At 33.9% G+C, this 20,561-nt stretch overlaps 4 protein-coding genes across 8 annotated transcripts; all 4 read left to right on the top strand.

Moving 5' to 3' along the window:
• Positions 1–1,226: 1,226 nt before the first annotated feature.
• On the top strand, positions 1,227–6,604 carry LOC109817657 (Nucleotide/sugar transporter family protein). Its single transcript, XM_020382975.3, has 10 exons — positions 1,227–1,517; positions 1,635–1,711; positions 3,430–3,591; positions 3,684–3,817; positions 4,228–4,358; positions 4,480–4,524; positions 4,644–4,741; positions 4,859–4,966; positions 5,977–6,033; positions 6,119–6,604. Exons 1-10 carry the CDS (start codon positions 1,364–1,366, stop codon positions 6,191–6,193), a joined length of 1,041 nt encoding a protein of 346 aa, XP_020238564.2. The 5' UTR covers positions 1,227–1,363; the 3' UTR covers positions 6,194–6,604.
• Positions 6,605–8,072: 1,468 nt separating this feature from the next.
• On the top strand, positions 8,073–10,946 carry LOC109817677 (Ubiquitin-like superfamily protein). The gene is made up of 5 exons (XM_020383005.3): positions 8,073–8,516; positions 8,603–8,702; positions 9,114–9,213; positions 9,511–9,599; positions 10,126–10,946. The coding sequence occupies exons 1-5, from the start codon at positions 8,354–8,356 to the stop codon at positions 10,451–10,453; spliced, it is 780 nt and encodes a 259-aa protein (XP_020238594.1). The 5' UTR covers positions 8,073–8,353; the 3' UTR covers positions 10,454–10,946.
• Positions 10,947–11,127: 181 nt separating this feature from the next.
• On the top strand, positions 11,128–12,128 carry PDE334 (ATPase, F0 complex, subunit B/B', bacterial/chloroplast). Its single transcript, XM_020383006.3, has one exon. It carries the CDS (start codon positions 11,267–11,269, stop codon positions 11,909–11,911), a length of 645 nt encoding a protein of 214 aa, XP_020238595.1. The 5' UTR covers positions 11,128–11,266; the 3' UTR covers positions 11,912–12,128.
• A 1,480-nt stretch (positions 12,129–13,608) lies between these two features.
• LOC109817671 (Protein kinase superfamily protein) lies at positions 13,609–19,322 on the top strand. Of its 5 annotated transcripts, none has more exons than XM_029268679.2 (6): positions 13,942–14,209; positions 14,349–14,475; positions 14,997–15,364; positions 15,464–15,555; positions 15,673–16,146; positions 18,183–19,322. In XM_029268679.2, the coding sequence occupies exons 3-6, from the start codon at positions 15,005–15,007 to the stop codon at positions 19,126–19,128; spliced, it is 1,872 nt and encodes a 623-aa protein (XP_029124512.1). In that variant the 5' UTR covers positions 13,942–14,209; positions 14,349–14,475; positions 14,997–15,004; the 3' UTR covers positions 19,129–19,322. The 5 variants fall into 5 exon arrangements, with proteins under 5 accessions (XP_020238587.1, XP_029124512.1, XP_029124513.1 ...); XM_029268680.2 differs by having other exon boundaries at positions 14,349–14,487; XM_020382998.3 differs by lacking the exons at positions 13,942–14,209; positions 14,349–14,475 and adding an exon at positions 13,609–13,874.
• The last annotated feature ends 1,239 nt before the right edge of the window (positions 19,323–20,561 follow it).

Raw genomic sequence — 20,561 nt, 5'->3', positions numbered from 1 at the left:
TTTTATTCAATTTTTAAAATATTATTAATTAAATATATAATTTTGCACATATATATATATATATATATATATATATATATATATGTTATAAATTTTCAATTTTTTTCAGATTATAATTTTTTAACTTACATTTCTATGCATAAAATTTTATTAAATTACTCCTTATATATCGAAACGTTATTGATTTAGTTTTAACTATCGTTATCTTTCTCATGTGATTTGATCTTTATACATTTAACACATTTGTAATATATTTTTAATTTAATTTTTATAAATGGAAATAAAATTAAAAAATACAATATATAATAACTAAATTAAGAATGTATTGTTTTTTTTATATTAATATAATGTACTATTTATATAAAGACTAAATTAAGAAATATATTAGAGGCTTAACCATTAATACAAGTACACATTTATATGTAAAATGATCAATAATATATATATATATATATATATACTAAATTGAAAATTCGCAAAATATCATAATTGATCCTCACTATTGATTTATACGGTTCATGATATGTAATGTTAGTTTTTTTTAAACTTTTTTTTCATTAAATCATTTATTTTAGGGTTAAATAAATTTGTAATTCATCAAATTTTTTAAAATTTTGATTTTTAGTCATTTTAAAACTTTTTTTTGTCAACTTTTAATCTTTCATTAATTTTTTATCTCATAAATTAATTCATGATAAAATTACATCATATTTGTTAAGCGATGAAATATGTTAATAAGTTATAATTGACTTTATAATTAATGTTCATATTTAATAGATGTCAAATATATAATTATTGTATATTCTTGTAGTCAAATATTTTTTTGAAAATAAAATATATTATTTAAACGACTATTTATCCCTATACCTATATATAAATAGTAAAATTTCACGTGTCTTTCAATTTAATAATTATTAAGTACTGATGTAAATATCAATTAAGTCAATTAAGAATTTATTAATATATATCATTATTTAATAATTAATACTTAATTTTAATAATTAATTTATGTGAAAAAAATTAATAAAAGAGTAAAAGTTAAAAAAAATTGAATTCCGAAAAATTGAGGAAATGATGTAAAAAAAATTGAGGATATAAAAATTTATTTTATCTCATTCTCTCTAATCTATCTCTCCTTATTTATCTCCCTACTGTAAAAAAAAAGAATAAAAAATATTGTTGTAAAAAAATAATTTCTCATTTCACTTTACTGGTTAGTTACTTTAAGGATCTGATTTAAAAAAAAGAATCTGAATCGAAAAGAGAAACGCCGGCGGGTTTGGCAGCGCCAGAAAGATTTGAAGAAGCGAGTCAAGTTCCTCCGAATCGCGAAACTGAGACGCTGAGGTTTGAGAATTGCGGAATGTCTATGAAAGCGTCGTATTCGTCGGAGAATCTGATGCTTCCGGTATCGGATCCTCCGAATGAGGAAGACCGAGAGAGGCTTTTGAAGGGCGATAATAAGACCTTCGGAGGACAAAGGGTTTATGCTGCCATCTCTTACATGTTATGTGCAGGTTCCACTCACTCTTCTTATCCCCTTTTTCCTTCGTTTTTTTTCTCCAATTAAAGTAATTGCTGAAACTAAGATCACTGTTTCGTCTTGTTAGTTAATCTCTGTTTTTCTTTTGTAGTTCTCTTGGTGCTGTTCAATAAAGCCGCTCTTTCGTCTTATCACTTTCCATCCGCAAGAGTCATCACGCTTCTTCAGGTTCATCTACATTTACTTTATCAATTTATCATCATCATTGTTATTATTATTTGAGTGCAAAATATGAAATTATGAACTACACTAGAATGTTGGGGGACGTAAGTGTGTAGGACTCCTTTGTTTGCCAATGGTTATAACTTATAATCAAATGGCTGGAATAGGCTCATGATATATTTGATGTAGAGAAATTCTAAGGACACTTTCTGGCTAATATTCTCTCTATATTAGTTGAAAATCACAAATTTTGGTGAGTTGGATTACTAAATCAGTTGGAGACTCATAATTTGTGATTTTCAATAATTTTTTACTAATAATAAAAAGAGCAATAGAAAGAGAGCGTTAGAATAACTTTCGTTAGCATCCCTCGTTTGATGTAATCAATGAATGGTTTCGCCAAATTTTTATTCAGTATTCAAGTAGGTTGTCTCATCCTCGAGACGACTATGCTATACACGTGGTTCTAATGGAACAAGCCTAAGAATGGAACTACTTCGTTGTATTAAGAATTTCAGCCATCACTTGCTCAAAATTGTAAACCAAAAAAACTTTGTTCTCCACTCTTGTTAAAAATAAGAAAATACAAACAACAACAAAACCTTGACTCACTAAGTGAGGTTGACTACATAGATTAAACAATGTCATTTGGCTCGGTTAAAGACCAAAGTTTTAGCAATGTTATTTATGATGAGTCTCTTTTTTTTAATCCATGGAAATCAAAATTGGTACCAAGAGTTTTACAATATTCACGTACCCTGTTCAAACAACTGAGGTAGACCTTGTTGATGAGTCTTAAAAGCAAGATTATGAATGATAAATATCTTCCTTCAAATCTGGTCACTACAGAATGATTGACTGATTATAACTCCAGTCAGTCCTTAATATCTCAACCATTGAGGATCAAATGCTATGGGAAATTATATATTAGATTAAATTTCCATTTTGATGGCACTTTCCATGATTAAGGGACAAAATTGATGTCAAAATTATCTTGAGGACCAAAATGATGACTTGTGTATCTTTAGGGTATGTTTAGTAGTGGATTTTTGGAGGAAAAGGGAAGGGAGGACATTTTTTTATTTTTAAATTTAGTTATATAATGTTCTTTTTTTTTTTAAAAAGCAAAATATTAGGATACTGAGCTTATACTAATCTATCATTTTATTTTTTTATTTTAAAAAGTTATAAAATTAAAGAATATTTATTAAAAAAAATTGACCTCCTCTCTTCCCTGTCTTTCCCTTCCCCTCAAAACCCAAGTCCTAAATACATCCTTTGTGGATTAAAATGGAGGTTTAATCTATAAATTGACAATGCTACAGTAAACTTGCATTTTCAATTATTTTTGTCGATTCTCTCTCTCTCTCTCTTCCTCATTTTTGCTTCTCTAATGCTCTTGTGCATCATTCTCAACTGAAACTTTAGGTGTTCTTGCTATCAAACAAAATCCCTGTAAGAGTTGAAGTTCTTCAAACTAAGTTATTAGAGAATAGGGATTATCAAAATTAGTTAGAGCAATAATGCAAAAGTTAGATTTCATTCATTTGAGATAGAAAGTAATGATATTGAATATAAAATGCTTAGGACAGTGTGTGTCTATGCCTTGCTTGACCACTTTGGCCCTGCAAGGCTGCAACTTGAATACCAATTGAACTGACCTGAGTCTCCATCAGATATTTTTCACATTTTTAAAAACGCTTCTACACTTCTTACCACTGCAGATGGTATGTTCATGTTGTTTTCTTTATGTATTGAGGCGCTGGGGGGTAATTTCTTTCACAGCAGGCGAATCAGTAATTAAGGCAGATAACTCCAAAAAATTTGTGCCACTCAAGACTTTGAAGCACACTCTTCCCCTAGCAGGGGCATATTTACTTTACATGGTACACCCTCCCTTTTATTTAAAGGAAAAAATTCAATTGCTATTTATATTCTCTTTTATTATAGCATTCACTCCTGTGTTCCCTGTCAATAGCTAGTGACCATGGAGTCTGTTCGTGGAGTAAATGTTCCAATGTACACCACCCTTAGGAGGACTACAGTGGTATTTACGATGCTTGTAGAATATATGCTGGTTGGGCAGAGGTACACACCTCCTGTCATATCCAGGTAGATTACTTTCTTTTAATTGCATGATGTGATGAACAAATCCATATTGTGTTTAAATAAATCTTTGATGACTCAATGCATGTGAAATTTTGGTGAATATGTGCAATGGATAATTTAAGTAGACTGGAAAATGTTCCATGATCTGTTCTTAACTTAGAAACACTCTGACCTAGTGGTCAGGACATTGATTCTTGTTACCCTCATTCTCCTAAACAAAATTGAATTTTGGCACATGGTAGAGTAGGCTTTGTTCAAAAAGGAAAAAAAAATTCTTGTCCTCTGTTATTTTTCTAGTTTATTGTTTCTCCCTTTTCCTGATATAACTGAATGAAGTTAAACTTCTAATTGTTCATTGAAGGAACATGTCCCTGATTCGTTCATTTAACTGAAATTTGTAAGGTTGTTATCAGTGTTAGCTTGATTGTCTTCGGTGCATTTATTGCGGGAGCGCGGGATTTCTCTTTTGATGCCTATGGCTATGCCATTGTTTTCCTGTCAAACATCACAACGGCTATATATCTTGCAACCATAGCTCGTGTTGGTTGTATTCGTATCCTATCTCTCTCTCACATACACAAGGGAAACTCTATTCCTTTTTCCCATGTGGTTAATGGTCATCGTTTAGTTTCTTATTTTTTTTGGCATTATGTTTTTTTTTTCAGGCAAAACTAGTGGCCTCAATAGCTTTGGCCTTATGTGGTGTAATGGTAAGACGATAAATTGTATCAAATGGCCTATCTACCTTTTTTTTCCTTGTGAAAGGAAGCATGTTCATTTTCTTTTTAATGTACTTGTGATTTGAAATACTTTTTCTATTGTGTTATAGGTGTCATATGTGGACCTTTTTTGCTTATTTGGACATTAGTTCGGGGTGACTTGAAAATGACACTCCATTTTGCATACCTTCTTTCACCTGGTTTTCTTGTATGTTATGCTTGAGCTTTTCTCCTTCTACTAAATAGCTGTTTTGATCCTTGGTTACTTTCCAAAAGAAATTTTGATACTGTGATGAGTTGTAATTTTTGTGTTTTTCTGGTGCAGGTTGTTTTGCTCTTTTCTTGCATCCTCGCTTTCTTCCTGAATTACAGTATTTTTCTTAACACAACTCTCAATTCAGCTCTGACGCAGACAATATGCGGTAACCTAAAGGTTTGTTCACTTGCCACACTAGTTGTTTTGCCTTAAATGTGTGATGAACCTATTAATTCCATGTTGGCACTGATGATGTATAAGCTTTCTCTTTCACGGGGTTATCATAGTAGTAAGCTACTGCACAGACCCTTCTTTGCAAGGACTATTTAGGTGGAGTGAATATTTTCTGTTAAGTAAAAACTTGACCAATATTTGAGTAGAAACAAGGATGCATTGGTACACCTATTGGCTATTAAAACTTGGAATTCGGGGAAGCACATTGTCGTGTGTTGAGATTGAAAGAGAAATGAACTATTAATTTCCTCATGGACATTGATGCATGTTAAGATGGTGGGGATAGAGATGGGCGTATACTTAACTAATCAGTGATCAGACATGGAAGTAGGGACTGAGGCGATTTTAAATTAATTGTATTGAGAGTAGTATTTTAAATATGGATTGGGATCGTGTAAAATCAGGAAATGCATTATAGAGGACTAAGTGTAAGTATAATTGTTAATTAGAAGTCCATGGTCGAGATTGTGACAAAAATATGCCCATAATAATGATATAAAATTGTTAAAATCATAACAGTAGATTTCCTAATCAAAAGGTTATAAGTATACTGCACTCTCTAAAGTGCACTCTGAAGCTGAAGGTATAAACAATTGAGGAAAAAAATGGAACTAGGCATTTTAGTGCAGAATAGTTGTTTCTGATTGATGAGGCATAATTATGGTATTTGGTTGGCATTGGAGACCTTTATTTGGGACATGACACTAATGTAGAGTTTGATGTGTGTGGCTAGAATGAAATATAATATTTTGTTATCTTGGTTTTAACTTCAACCCAATTTTATGCTTCGTTCTATTTTTTTAAAATTAACACCAAAGATACAATAGAACCCATTTCTACAGTGTAAACTCGTTTCTACAATCCTTTAAATATTCATTTCTGATCATTGCCATAATTGATGGTTGTATGCGGTTTTTATGCATGGACTCTAAATGTTCTGAATAAATGTCTAGGATCTGTTTACTATTGGCTTTGGCTGGATAATTTTTGGTGGGCTACCATTTGATTTTGTAAGTGCTTTTATCCCAATTGACTTTCACTTTTCATTTAGGGTATTTTTTCCTGTTGATAGAATGTGTTGTGTTTTGGTTGCAGTGGAATGTAGTAGGACAATTTCTCGGTTTTGCCGGCTCTGGTTTATATGCTTACTATAAGCTCATTGGCAAATAACTTGCCCAAGTTCTTCGGTTGATGTCTATGGATTTCGGATTACCATTTGCTTCCTTCATCTAATCTTCACTTCATCCTTAAGGAAAAGAATCCGAATTGACCATACCATCTATCGAACATGTGATCAAGCTAATCTAATTTATTAGGAGATTTTACTGAGTTAGTACATAATATCATGGCTTTATCATGTTCAACCTGCCTCTGATCTAGCAATGAGTTCACCCATGGCCGTTGTATCTGATGAATCCATTGTACCCCCGTTCCCCGTCTTGGGGAGGGAAATTTCTTGAGTTTACATGTATAATTTATTTTTTCATTTTATTTTTGGGAGGTTGAAGACGTGATAAGAGGAGAGAATAACAGTGTTGAGGTTCGATTTTTGGATCAAGATACTCCTTTTTGGGCTTTTCATGTATCTGTTTATTATATTTTTGAGAGGTACGAAAACATGATAAAGGGAGAGAGTAAACTAAATGGTTTTGAGGTTCGATTATAGTATTAAGATTCTTTCAAAGGGAACTTATGATACTGCAGTTTGATCATCTACCAGTTCATCTTATGTTCTATGTTGCCATGCATATCAAATCACGAAAATTTGCTTACCATTATATATATATAGAGAGAGGACAAAGTTTGGATGAAGTTTTATAAGTATTTTTTAATTAGAATTAAATTTTTATCTCGATTGCATTAATGTTTAATAAAAAAAATTATTATGTAAATTATTAATGTGAAACTATAATTTCGATTTGAGGGCTACATTAAAAACACTTGCGTAATTATATCCAAGTTTTGTCCGGTAATTGAAATGTCTGTTATTGTTGGATGATTTGCGTCTTACACCGTGTTCCTGTCGACCACAAATTTCTTTTTGATTAAGAGAGTATAAAATTGTCCCAATTTTGGATTCAGAGTCATAAAGAGCAAGGAGCAAGAGTTATAACACCCCAACGTATAAACTGTGTGCGAAGTTACTTATAAAAAGAACATCAGGTTATTGTAAAATATGAAATCAACTAATATAAACTAATGAATTTTATTTAAATCAAAATACATAATTCTTTTCTCTGAATTTTAAATATGATCCTGTTGTTTATATTTGTGGTTCTTATTTATTATAATAAGAATTCTCACTATATAAAAATAAGAAATAAGTTTATTTTTAATACGTTGTCAATGTAATTTTTTTTACATCGTTGATAAATTAAAAATTACCTTAAATATGATATTTAAAGTTTTAGAAAAGTCTACGTTCTTACACTATTAATGTAAAAGCTCTTTATTTAAATTCAAAATAGAAATGTATTTTTTATGTATCAATAATATATATATAAAAAATGACACTATCACTCGGTTAGTAATCATTTTGAGTGTAACTTTTTAAGTAGTTTTTAGGAAAATCAACAATCATATAATACAATATGAGGGTATGTTTCTTTAAAAAAAATTATCAAAGTTTTTTTAAAAATAAATTAAGTACTTTGTTACTTTTTGATGCTTCTTTAAACTTATTGTTTTTAAAATAAGTATTTTTTTTATAAAAAAACAACTCTTATTTATTTTTTAAAACATTTTTAAAAAAAATTAAACAAACGGACCCAATTAATAATTGAATAACGGTATAAAACCTTTTACAAATTAATTTATTTAAATTAAATCCTTCAAAATAAATAATCATGCTAAAAACTTAAAAACAATAGTTACCAATTATAATCATAATTATTATTATTATTTTCGTGAAAACACAATTAAAAAGCGTTGTAAGTTCTTGGTGAATTTGATTTTTATTTAATTGGTTATTTTTAAAAAATAAAATTCAACCCGATTTTTGAAATAATCAATATTTCCACGGCATGTATTTATACTTAGAAATGTGAAGAAAGAACGTTTCGTTCACAAATATATTGATCGATAGGAAAAAGAGAAGAAAGGGTAGAGACGTTGGGACAGTTGGTGGCGCGTGTAACGGTAAACAAAAAATTGAACCGAGCGTAACCGTCATCAACGTCTGCAAACCCCGCTCTTCAACAACCATTCACCGCCAACACCTTTCGCAGCGAAACCCTAACTCCATTTGCTCAATACGTTTCTTTCCGCTTCAACAATCCCCTTCTCTGGTTCCCTCAAACACCGCGGATTGATGACAATCGACCCTACGTTATGAAGGAGAGAAGGTTGTTGATTGTTTCTCACCAAATCCCTCCACCATCTCTGACCACGCACTTCTCTTCGCCGGCCAACCTAGATGCCACCTTTTCCGGCGACGGAGTTCCTTTCGAAACGCTCAACCTCAACATCGTCAGATTGGACGCTTCTTACTTCCGTAATTCGCCTTCTCTTTCTCCTAATTTTACGAGCATTATTTTCCTGTTTTTATTGCGGTGGTGAAGAAACGTTCCTTGTTTGCAGGTGTTGAAGTCGCAAATGCAGCAACTGTTGCGGATCTCAAGCAGGCAGTGGAGGCTGTTTTCTATCACATGCCTCGGAAGGGACCGGGAAAAATATTATGGTGCGTATTAATTAGTCATCTTGCATATGTTGCTGAATAAGGCAAAACTTGGATATAATTTTTTAAGGTGTTGATTCGAGCCTGCATCAAGGTGTAATCCTTTAAAATATATTTTTATTACGCGAATTAGTGAGGTTAAATTTCAATTCTAATTGTAAAACAATACTACTAATATATAAGCTGTATCTAAGTTTTATCTGTGTCATTATTTAATTTCACTAATTTGATTTTTGAAAGCTTCTTGGTTTTGATTATACTAGTTACTGAAAATTTACAGTATTTTGCTATGTACAACAGGGCTGTGATTTAATTTTCTTTTTAACTCTGCAGTTCTATTTACTTATCTATCATAATCTGCTGTATGCCTAAGTTTTTTCCTTTTTTCCTGTTATTCTTCATTTGTTTATGTAGGCCACTTGTTTGGCGGCAATTTTGCTTATGCTATCAAGGACAAAAATTAGTTTCAGAAACGGATTATATTACAGATTATGGCATCAAGGACGGTGACCAGGTTTGTGTTACATTTACTTGAGAGCCAGCTGATCCCTGTAGTGCTGCACTCAACTAAATGGTTGATTTACATACGAATTCGTTTTGTTTCCAAATAAGTGGTTAATTTATAACCAGTGACGTTGAAAAGGAAGGTTGATTATAATTATATGGTTCTTATTAATATTGGAAAAGGAAATTTAAGTAGCTACTTGTTCGTTACTTAGTTATAGTTTCATTCTTCTAATGTTGTAGGTAGAAGTCCGTTGGTCTCATGATTCTTGACTCGTGATAATTCTTTTTGGTTTGGTATTTGCAGCTTCATTTCGTGCGCCATGTATCTGACACTTGCAGTTTTGAGAGAAAGCAGCGGAAGAAGCGCATTATCAATTTGAAACAACACAGGAGGTAAGTTTTTGATATAACCATGCAAATATTCTGGCTTACTTGCATTCTGTTTGCCTCTAGGCTCTATGTATGTTGCATTAGATGAGCTTTGGCCTTTTACTGGCATTGTAGAAAATCAGCTCAATCAGCCGTATCTGCCTTGTGATTTTTATCTCATTTTTAATTAGGCTTTATTGCTTGGTGGTGTCTTCCAAATGGAAGAATTCTCCACCTATTACATGTTTTGAAATTCACTTAAAATAATACATAAGTAGATGTTGCAGAGTTGTATGTAGTATGTATTGTTTTCTAAACAAAATAAAATTAAAAATCCTGTATGACACCATAACTGGAGGGACCTTAAATTAAATATATAATTTGCCCAGAAAATTAGCACTCGTGATTATTTTACCAGAACATAATGATTTTCTTTGAAAGGGTATGGAACCACAAAGAAGGGGATTTACCTTTAGTTTAATTTCATACACGTTGCTATAATATTCTCAAACAAGTCCTTACACTTTGGATGATATAAATGGAGTTGCAGGTCATCGTCACAAGAGAATATATATCAAGAGAAAGAACATAAAGACGACGACATTGGTTTGGATGATATAGTCATAGAGAATGGGAAGATCCAGCATAGCAATGCAGAAGAAAATCGAGGAGGAAAGAGTAGGTTAGCTGGCTTTTGGGGAGGATTGTTCTCTCATAGCCGGCTGGCAGTTATGAGAAGAGCTAGAATTGAGGGCAGGATTTGTTGCTCGATGATTGCTAGATGTGTAGTGAGCAGTTTTAGAAAAATTAGAAGAATTTTATTACGCTATTGCTGGAGGCAGCATTACCCTCGGCGACCCACTTGGAGAGAATATTGATAGAGTTTTCATTTTAATGATTTTAAGTTTTTAACCTCTTCTTTATACACGATGTAAATAAAAAGAATTTTTCAACCGTACGTGCCTTGGCTCTTTTAGTGACAGAGACAAAAATAAGTTTGCTGAGCGAAGCACTCTGACTCGTACCATATTGCAGTTGGAGTTTCCTCATATTCCTGTACAGATGCCTTGGGAACTGTAGTTGAGTTCATCATGCAAAGTCTGTCAGCCATGGCAAGACTTTATGTTACTTAGTTGCTGCACTTGGGGTCACAACATATACCTGCAATGGAAAGCTTTTTTAGTTGGTTTAATATGTTACGATTTTCCCCCACCTCTCTTTTATCACCCAAAATTGTGATAAAGCAGAAAGACATTAAAATTATAGGTTTGTTTAATTCGATTGCAGCTTTGATTTTTATTGTGACATTGTTACACTTGAGTGCTTGTAAAAATTTATAATGCTACGTTATTTTTATATTTAAACTAGTCAGTCCACATTTTTGGTCTTATTTGTAATAGACTGCACCGAAATTAAAACATTTGGGCCTAGGGGGAATGAAGGGGGTAGGTATTAGTTGTGTAGACAACAAATGGGCCAAGGCCTGATCCGTTCAGAAATGGAACCTTCCAACTAGTTTGTGAGTGTCCAACTTCCAGATTCCATTAGCCAGACAGCCACTGCCACACAACCTCATCACTCAATTTGTGTGGCAAAGAATTTAGATAGCCCTGTTCTCAAATCCTCTTCTTCTCTCCAATCCAATCCTCAGACTGAGCTGAGACATCCATCCTAATCACAAAGCGGTTACCATGGCGAACATGATTATGGCTTCCTCCAAACCCTTGGTACCAGTCTGCACTAACTCCCGGTCCCCCACACCCAGAGTTCCCATTCTCCAAATTTCACTCCCCAAAGTCCCAACCTTGAAGCTGAAACTCCCAATTTCAAAGCCCCAATTGTTGTCCCTCATGGGGATGGCACCACTGGTCTTGGCCCAGCCCTCGCTTGCAGCAGAAATAGAGAAAGCAGCTCTCTTCGATTTCAACCTGACCTTGCCCATAATAATGGCGGAGTTTCTGCTGCTGATGGTTGCCTTGGACAAGGTTTGGTTCACCCCACTTGGGAAATTCATGGACGAAAGGGACGCGGCGATCAGGGAGAAGCTGAGCAGCGTGAAGGACACCTCTGAGGAGGTGAAGCAGTTGGAGGAGAAGGCCAATGCAGTGATGGCGGCTGCTCGGGCGGAGATAGCGGCGGCTCTGAACACGATGAAGAAGGAGACGCAGGCTGAGGTGGAGCAGAAGATTGCCGAGGGTAGGAAGAAAGTGGAGGCTGAGCTGCAGGAGGCTCTCGCTAGCTTGGAGAAGCAAAAGGAAGAAACCATCAAGTCCCTTGATTCCCAGATTGCTGCTCTAAGTCAGGAGATTGTTAATAAGGTTCTTCCTAGTGCTTAATTTGTAATTCTCAATCCCTCACCAAAGGATTGCTTGTTTCTACTTTTCCATTTTGGATGTGTCAATTGTTTAATCGCAATACTCTTCAATGTATAATCCCAGATTCACGTATGAATATGGCCCCCGTTATTTAAAAAATATTAGAATACGTAGGAAAAATCCCCCACCCCATCTATGTGCATCTCTTCCCATTAAATGTTAATTTCTTTTTCGGGTATTGAGGAGGAGACACTGAGTGATATTTTTGTTTTTGGAATGTGTTGATGTATTTGCTATCTGACGAGAAATGAAAGGCTGCTATAGATTCTGCAGAACCTTTGACTAATTTAAAAGTGGCTTGCTAGGAAATACTCCCGTTTTGTTAATTTGATTGTTTTCTAACAATGCATCGCTGATATGAAGCTCAATGTGGCCGAAGGGATCATGAGAGCTGTAGACTGCAGTCAATAAACTCATAGTCAATAGCATTTGGTTTTCTGGTTCTCTCGTCAGCGATGGCTGTGCAAACGGATTTGTCCTCCGGACAGGAAATGATCATGTTACCGGGCCAAAAAAAATGAAACAAAAAACCATTCATTTCAATAGGTTACGCCAACAAGTCATTGCCGGAAATGATGTCCAAATGGTAATGCTTATAAATGGTACCTGATCTTGCCATAGGACTTCATCAACTCGAATATATATATCTTTATATCACTAATGAGAAAATGAGAATTTTTTTTTCTTTTTTAATTTAGACCAAATGTCTAATAGGCTCCATTTTAACAGATAATAAGTAGGTTGTGAATTTTGTACCCCCGATAAATGGAATCAATATTTTGCGAGGAGTCAAGGACAGGAAAATTAACATTATTTTAAATTCTAGCAACCAATATTCTTGATAACGGAGCATTAAAAACATACTTCTTCTAATATACTTTTTTCTTATTAGTTAAAAAAGTTTTAAAATTACAAAATTATGAGTGAAACTGTTTAAATAAAAAATGAAGCTCTCAAGAGTTTTGTAAATTTTTAATAAATTCCATATACTAATAGTATGTTATAGCGTGTTTTGCTAACATATCTGCTAAATTTAAAGTCTTATAAATGATTTTAAGTTAATTTGGTTATAGCAACCATACTTAAATTTTCAAGCCCTACTAATGTACACATAAAAGATGAAGGAGATCCAAGAATTTTTTGGTGAGGGAACTAAAGAGAGAACCAAACAAGAAGAAAAGAGGAGGGCAGACCCTAGGAGGAAGAGCTATTCCTAAAGCAAGAAGGGAGGTCTCCCGGAAGGTTGGCAACATATTTCCTACAACATGAAGTACCGAAACTGATCCTGTAGTCCAAGAACATCACGCATGGATCTTGGGACAAGTATTATCAACAAGCCTTCTGCATCTTGTGAATCTAACATACACATCACCATGATACAACTCTAGGTTATCACAGGCCATAGTATTGAACGAAATATTTAATTATATTTTAGTCTTTAATTATAGAATTAAGTGGAGTGTGGAGATGGTGATAATATGAAGTTAAGAGTGTAAGCATTGAAAGAAAGAAAGAAAAGAAAAAGAAAAGGTAGAGAGAAAAATAACATACATGATACGTGATAAATTCCTAATATAACTCACCCTAATAATTTTCTATATATATAAATTCACCTATGATGAAAAAGCACAACACAGCTTCAGAACATACAGCATCGAATTGACTATAACCGCTACACAATTTGCAACTCAGACATGCCTACCCACTTAAACTACAACTACATCGTAAAATACAAACTGTGACAACTATTTACTCCAAATATGTTAAATTTTTTCTGAGGTTGCGATCAGTTTTACGATGAATTTTTCTGAAATTTCTCACCGGTCATATTTTTTTTCCTCCATTTATTTATTTGATTCCCCTCCTCAATTATTTTATCAATAACCGCGACTTGGAACTGGAAGTCACGTTAAATCGTGAAAAGGTATGGCGTTAAACTCGGGGCGGGGAGGATTAAATCATACTTTCTTAATTTCTTTTTTTTCTTTGGTGAATAGATTAAATCATAGTATCATACATGCTTAATTGATTATTCATATCAAATCAAATATCGTCAATAATCGTCACGCCACATCATCACGATTTTTGAAATGCCATTTCTACCCCTACCTTTTATTATTATTTTTCCATTTAGTTCCGTTCAGGTTCAGGTCTCTGTTCTTCTCAATTTGTTTGAATTCGTGTAAACCTAGCAATTTTCTCTGCTCACCAAGCCGTTGGTTTCTCGGTTCTCATGCTAAAGATAGTTCCTTCTTCTGAGTACGTGCACACTGAATTTGTTACTCGTTATTCTATCTGATTTTCGTATTTTTTTAATTATGGTTTTTTTAATATATATATTTTTTAACTCTGTATTTTTCATATGGAATTTACATGTTTTTTGTTTGTTGTTCTTTAGTTGCACGTGTTGGCATGCTTGGGTGTGTTTCAGTGACTGAACTATTACGTTTCTATTCTATGTTAAAGTTGTGTTTTGGAGGCTCCCTCTGTTCCCTTCAAAAAGAGCTTTTGAGGGATTGACTCGGGTATTAGTTGCCGTAAGATTCAAATTGAGGTTCTGCAAAGGGAAATGATCCAAATGAATACTAAGTTATATTATTGAGTAATGACTCAGTTTGATTCCTGAAAAAATTGGAGGAAAATATATTTGTCAAAACTATAAAAATTTCATCTTTAATCCTAGATTCACACATGCATGTCATACTTGTTTTCTTCCTGCTGAAAAGGGAAAGAAGATACATGACCCTTTTGAAATTTTTAGGGATTAATGTGGGTTTTTTTTTATATATTTTTCATGGACCTGTCTCTTTTTATATTTGCATGGATTAACCTCTCTCACCCTAAATTTATCTTTTATCAGGGATAATTTTGGGTATGTATTATATTAGTTTTTTAGTCAACTTTTAAGTTTTTGCTCTGGTGATGAAAAAAAATTGGGAATTCTTGACGATCATCTATTCATGATGATTTATTAGATTGCTCTTCTTTTATTGTGTTTCTGTTTTCTACATTTTGCTGAATTTTTTTATGGATGTTACAACTTCAGATTGAAGAATGGCACAAGATATTGCTACTCAACCAGCTCCTTTTGATTTTGAACTCTTGCTTAGTGATACTGAGAACCTTAGAACTGTCACAGCCTCATCGGGCAGCACAGACCCATGGATTGAACCTGAAAGGTTGAAACTCAGACACAGGATTGGTCGGGGACCCTTTGGTGATGTTTGGTTAGCAACTCATCATCAATCCACTGAAGATTATGATGAGTATCATGAAGTTGCTGCCAAGATGTTACCTTCAATCAGAGAGGAACATATGAAGACCGCATTAGAGAAATTTTGTCAATTATATTTTCAGTGCCAAGGAGCGGATAGGGTGTGCTGGCTACTTGGAATTTCCATTTTAAATGGAAGGGTTAGACATGGATTATGCATTTTATTCAGTATATGGGAGATCTTTAACTTTCTTTGTGAGACTTTGATGTATAGCTAATATATTTGTTTATGCTCACAGATATGCATCATTATGAATTTTTACGAGGGTTCAATTGGTGACAAGATGGCTAGACTTAGAGAAGGAAGGATTTCGTTGCCTGATGTTCTGAGGTAATGTGATTCTGACGTGTTCATTTAAATATGTTTACATGTTTATCTTTATACACAGGGTGGAGGGGAAAAAGCAAAACTGGTCTAAACTAAGGGGTGTTATGTTATGGGCTGCAGGTATGGTATCAATATGGCTCAAGGTATTCATGAACTTCACTCGAAAGGGATCCTAGTTCTCAACCTTAAACCATCTAATGTGCTTCTCAACGATAGTGATCAAGCAATACTGGGAGATGTAGGTATTCCGAATCTACTTTTTGGTTCCTTATTCCTAAGCTCAGATATGGCCAACAGGCTTGGTACTCCAAATTACATGGCTCCAGAACAATGGCAACCAGATGTCAGAGGCCCTATATCCTTTGAAACAGATTCATGGGGATTTGGGTGCACTATTGTTGAAATTTTGACTGGTAATCAACCTTGGTATGGGTGTCCTGTTAGTGAGATATACAGATCGGTTGTTGAAAAGCATGAAAAGCCCCAGATTCCTAGTGGCCTTCCTTCTTCAGTTGAAAATATCCTCAGCGGATGTTTTGAATATGATTTGAGAAATCGCCCTTCAATGGTAGATATTTTGACCGTCTTTAGAAGGTTTGTAAGTTTTTAATGCTTCCAGGAGGTTTATGTAATTAGGTGGCTTTTTCTTCAGTGTGTGTGTGTGTCTATATATATATATATATATAGAGAGAGAGAGAGAGAGAGAGAGAGATTCGTTTACTTCAGGAGTAAGTCTACCTAGACTTCGTTCAATTATTTATGTTCTACATCAAATTTTAACGATCCAACCGTTGAAATTAAAGTTCTTAATGCATAGATCAAATCTGCAAATTTTTAAAAAATTTGAAAACTATTTGATACTTCATTTCATTAATTCAAATCAATGTATAAAATAATTTTATGATTATCCATCAAATAATAAAATAATTTTATGATTAATAAAATGAAGTATCAAATAATTTTTAAATTTTTAAAAATTTGCAGACTTGATCTACGCATTAAAAACTTTAATTTCAACGATCTAGTCGTTTAATTTAAAATTCTATCAAGTTTACAAATTTTTTAAAAAATTGAAAACTATTTGATACTTTGTTTCATTAATTCAAATCAACGTATAAAATGATTTTATGATCATCCGTCAATTTGAATTAATGAAACGAAATATCAAATGATTTTCAGATTTTTAAAAAATTTGCAGACTTGACCTATGCATGAACATGAGTTATTGGACAGATTAAGTTTAGGTAAATTTACTCGTGGAGTAAACGAATCCCTTCTTTTATTTATATATATATATATAGTAGCTAACTGGTGATTTTTTTGTCAAGGATTTTTTGCTTGTTGCTTGATCTTGATATATTTTGTTCTATAAATATTACAAAATGATTCACAGCCCTTAATTACTAATTAAGGCTGATTCTTAAATTCATGATACAGTTATTTGGAAAGAATAATAACTGATGATATTATTTCTAATATTCAACCCATATAATAAAAAATAGAATAATAAAAGATTCCTTGTTTAACATCCCCTCAAATTGATGCGGTTGAACAAGAAGCATCAATTTGCTAAGTAGAAATTGGTGACAAGGTCTAGGAACAACTTTGGTAAAAGAATATTAGCGAGCTGAGCTACGAAGTGACGTGAGGAAGAGTGATGATATGATCATCAAGAGTGAGCTTCACGAATGGAGTGACAGTCCACCTCAATATATTTGGTGCATTCATGAAACATCGGATTTGCAGCAATCTCAATGGCACTAGTGTTGTCAACATAAAGGGGCGTTGTAGTGGTTTGAGGAATTTCAAGTTCTGCCAACAAGCCACACAGCCAATCCAAGTATTGGGACAACCCACCCAATCAGCATCACTATAAGCAAGCAAGGTAAGAGATGTGCTAGCGGGAAAAAATAATCCTCGTTGAGAAGTACCTTTCAAGTATCTAATGATGCGACATACAACAACCATGTGAAGATGACAAGGATTGTGCATGAACCGATTAACTTGTTGGATTGCAAAGGAAATATCAGGATGTGTGATGGTCAAATAATTAAGGCTACCCACTAATTGATGATACAACAATGGATTATCAACATCCTTGAGAGGAGTATCAACATGAACATAAACAACATCCTTGCCCAATCTCAATATATTATGTTCTATAAATATTACAAGATGATTCATAGTCCTTAATTGCTAATTAAGGCTGATTCTTAAATTCATGATACAATTATTTGGAAAGAATAATAATTGTTGATATTATTTCTAATATTCAGCCCATATAATAGAAAACAGAATAATGAAAGATTCCTTGTTTAACATTTGCCACTCACTTTAGTTAGCAAGTTCATGCATTGTAGCTTGAATATTGAAAGGCTTGATTATGAACTTTGAACATTTAATGGGCTGGCAATTAGCTGAAAATTAATTAGATTTTACACTTGTGCTTCCAAATAATCTCGGGATAATTTTTGTTACAGAAAGTATTAAAACAATAATGTTTGAGAAAAGCCTGCCACTGTTTTTGACTAAGCATGGTTATCTTTTCAGTGAATTTTTATTTATCTTCATGAAGAGAAGTCCGGCTATTAAATATTACTTAATTCTTAATTGTTCTGCATAACTTGCAGTTCACTGAGTGCAGTAGCCAATGATGGAGGATGGAGATATCTTGGAACTCACAAATCTTTAGCAAAATCAAGTGGCACTGACTACACACAGTGGTTCCTCTCAAAGGATCATCTTCAGGTGGGTGACACAGTGCGCTCTAGAAAGCCTTCCAATTCATGCAAACCTCAAAACATGGACGTCCCAGAAGGAAATGTTGTTGGTTTAGAACGTAATGCTGGTCACGGATTTGTTTTAGTGAGGATCCATGGTGTTCATGACCCTGTAAGGATTCATGCATCGACTCTTGAACGTGTCACTAATGGTCTGGCAGCTGGGGATTGGGTACGCTTGAAGGAAGAAGATGAGAAGCACTCGCCTGTGGGTATTCTTCATTCTGTCGATCGTGATGGCAGAGTGAGTGTTGGGTTTATTGGCCTGCAAACTCTTTGGAAAGGAAACTCTTCAGAGCTTGAAATGGCAGAATCTTACTGTGTAGGCCAGTTTATTAGGCTGAAAGCCAATGTTTTGAGTCCTCGATTCGAATGGCCACATAAAAGGGGAGGTGCCTGGTCTACTGGTAAGATTTCTTGGATCCTACCAAATGGATGCCTAGTTGTCAAGTTTCCAGGCATGTTGAACTTTGGGGGTGAACCAAGCACTTTCTTGGCTGATCCCTCAGAGGTTGATGTGATTAATTTTAAGAATTGTCCAAGGATGATAGAGAAGTATCAACATGTAGAGGATCACCACTGGGCTGTTAGACCTGTTCTAATTGCATTTGGCCTTCTCACTGCTGTGAAACTAGGGATGTCAATTGGAAAGAAAGTTGGGAGAAACATGAATGTTAATGCAATGGAGAATGAAAGTCATTATACAGATAGCCAGAGTGCTAGCAGCCCTACATGGACATCTTCAGTAGCTAACATCCTTTTCAGAGAAGGTGTTAACTTACCCACTGGCCGGTAGTTTTACCAATCTTATCTCGATACTGTTGGATCACTAACTAGTGAAGGAGTTCATCAGCTATGTTCTGCCATGATGTTGATTGGCAAACATTTCACTTGGGAATTGTAATTATACATAAAAGCCAACGGGACCAACTCTGAATGTAAAAATTGTACATATTTACAAACGAAATTAGCTACCTAGCTTTGTTCATACTCAGTTTCCACTCAATGCCATGCACAATGAAAAGTATAGAAAGTTCATAATATACTTGTTGAGATTAAAAAAAATGAAAATAATGAGTGAAATAAGCAATGAATCTAAATATATTTTATGCATTTTCTTGGAGCATTCTTTGTTTTACTGGATTGATCCCTGTGCTCGATAATGTTTGTTGTAGTTCTGGATTAAATATGTTAATATTAATTTGATGCAAAGCTGGGGTACATATAGCAGTTTTATTGAACCAGAATCTAGAGTTGAGTTGTGGCCACTAATCTACTCGTTTCCTGTATTAATATGAATGTATTGTATCCTCACACCAGCCATCTGTTCCTTGGATAGCTATTTCTTAAGGTAACAATTAAAATTGTTTTTTGAGGTCAGTGATAAATTTAGCTATGGTCATTAATTGATTAATGTAGCCACGATCAGCACGCAATTTGGGTTTTGGGCCTTTAGGACACGAAATAAGTAAAACCGTACCCTTCAAACCATTCTTTAATGCACTGACAGCAATAATAAACAGCAGCCCTTGTCGAATTAAGCTTGAAGGTGGACTTTTGTATGGGCTATGCACCGCCCTAAAGTGCAACACTTCTTGTGTTTGAAGGGCCTAAAGAAATAAAGGTAGGTCCACTTTTGTTCCCATTTCTAATACCGACTTAAGCACGCAATTTAACAATAGCAATGCCTCCTTTGTAATATTTTCTCAAACACCATAATTAGTAGCACGGACCATACTAATGTGAAAGCTAGGACGTCTCTTTCGTTATCAATGACAAGTTGCTTTGAAGAATCAAGTTGAACTCTTTCTTGCGTACCCAATTAGCACATACCTGCAGATTTTATAGATATCCATAGGATCATTCGTGGCTTCACATATTTGTTTAATTAAGATACTAACACTCTTTATCGGCTTCAAATCTTGATTCTTTTGTCCACCATACGAAAATTATTTTTTTTATATTGCTATGGAGGTAGAACCGTAGAAACCAAGAATGGGAAATATAAAACAAATTAAGAATGGGCCAGGGCAAGATCTGCTAATGCTCCAAAGTTATCAAATATTTGTTAGAAATTAATATACAACACACATGTATGTTGTTTAGTGTCCCAGTTGGCTACCTTTCTAGCATCAACTTGTATCACTTTGGTTGGGTCTTATTGTATTATTTTGTCCTTTTAGTTTTAAGTTTTTAACTGCATATGGTTTTGGCTTTTTTAAGTTTTTT

This window comes from Cajanus cajan, chromosome 6 (assembly GCF_000230855.2).
Source record: "Cajanus cajan strain Asha chromosome 6, NIPB_CcT2T_4, whole genome shotgun sequence".
In the NCBI taxonomy this organism is placed as follows: Eukaryota; Viridiplantae; Streptophyta; class Magnoliopsida; order Fabales; family Fabaceae; genus Cajanus; species Cajanus cajan.
This window is presented reverse-complemented; position numbering and strand designations above follow the sequence as displayed.

What these genes read in the sequence shown, in the direction of transcription:
- LOC109817677 (XM_020383005.3), top strand. Translation starts at nt 8,354, where the DNA reads ATGAAGGAGAGAAGGTTGTTGATTGTTTCTCACCAAATCCCTCCACCA. An exon ending in ATTGGACGCTTCTTACTTCC is followed by an intron (nt 8,517 to 8,602) that starts GTAATTCGCCTT and finishes CCTTGTTTGCAG; the next exon opens with GTGTTGAAGTCGCAAATGCA. An exon ending in GGACCGGGAAAAATATTATG is followed by an intron (nt 8,703 to 9,113) that starts GTGCGTATTAAT and finishes TTGTTTATGTAG; the next exon opens with GCCACTTGTTTGGCGGCAAT.
- LOC109817657 (XM_020382975.3), top strand. Translation starts at nt 1,364, where the DNA reads ATGTCTATGAAAGCGTCGTATTCGTCGGAGAATCTGATGCTTCCGGTA. An exon ending in ACACCTCCTGTCATATCCAG is followed by an intron (nt 3,818 to 4,227) that starts GTAGATTACTTT and finishes GGTTGTTATCAG; the next exon opens with TGTTAGCTTGATTGTCTTCG. An exon ending in GTGGGCTACCATTTGATTTT is followed by an intron (nt 6,034 to 6,118) that starts GTAAGTGCTTTT and finishes TTTTGGTTGCAG; the next exon opens with TGGAATGTAGTAGGACAATT.
- LOC109817671 (XM_020382998.3), top strand. Translation starts at nt 15,005, where the DNA reads ATGGCACAAGATATTGCTACTCAACCAGCTCCTTTTGATTTTGAACTC. An exon ending in TTTCCATTTTAAATGGAAGG is followed by an intron (nt 15,365 to 15,463) that starts GTTAGACATGGA and finishes TTATGCTCACAG; the next exon opens with ATATGCATCATTATGAATTT. An exon ending in ATTTTGACCGTCTTTAGAAG is followed by an intron (nt 16,147 to 18,182) that starts GTTTGTAAGTTT and finishes CATAACTTGCAG; the next exon opens with TTCACTGAGTGCAGTAGCCA.
- PDE334 (XM_020383006.3), top strand. Translation starts at nt 11,267, where the DNA reads ATGGCGAACATGATTATGGCTTCCTCCAAACCCTTGGTACCAGTCTGC.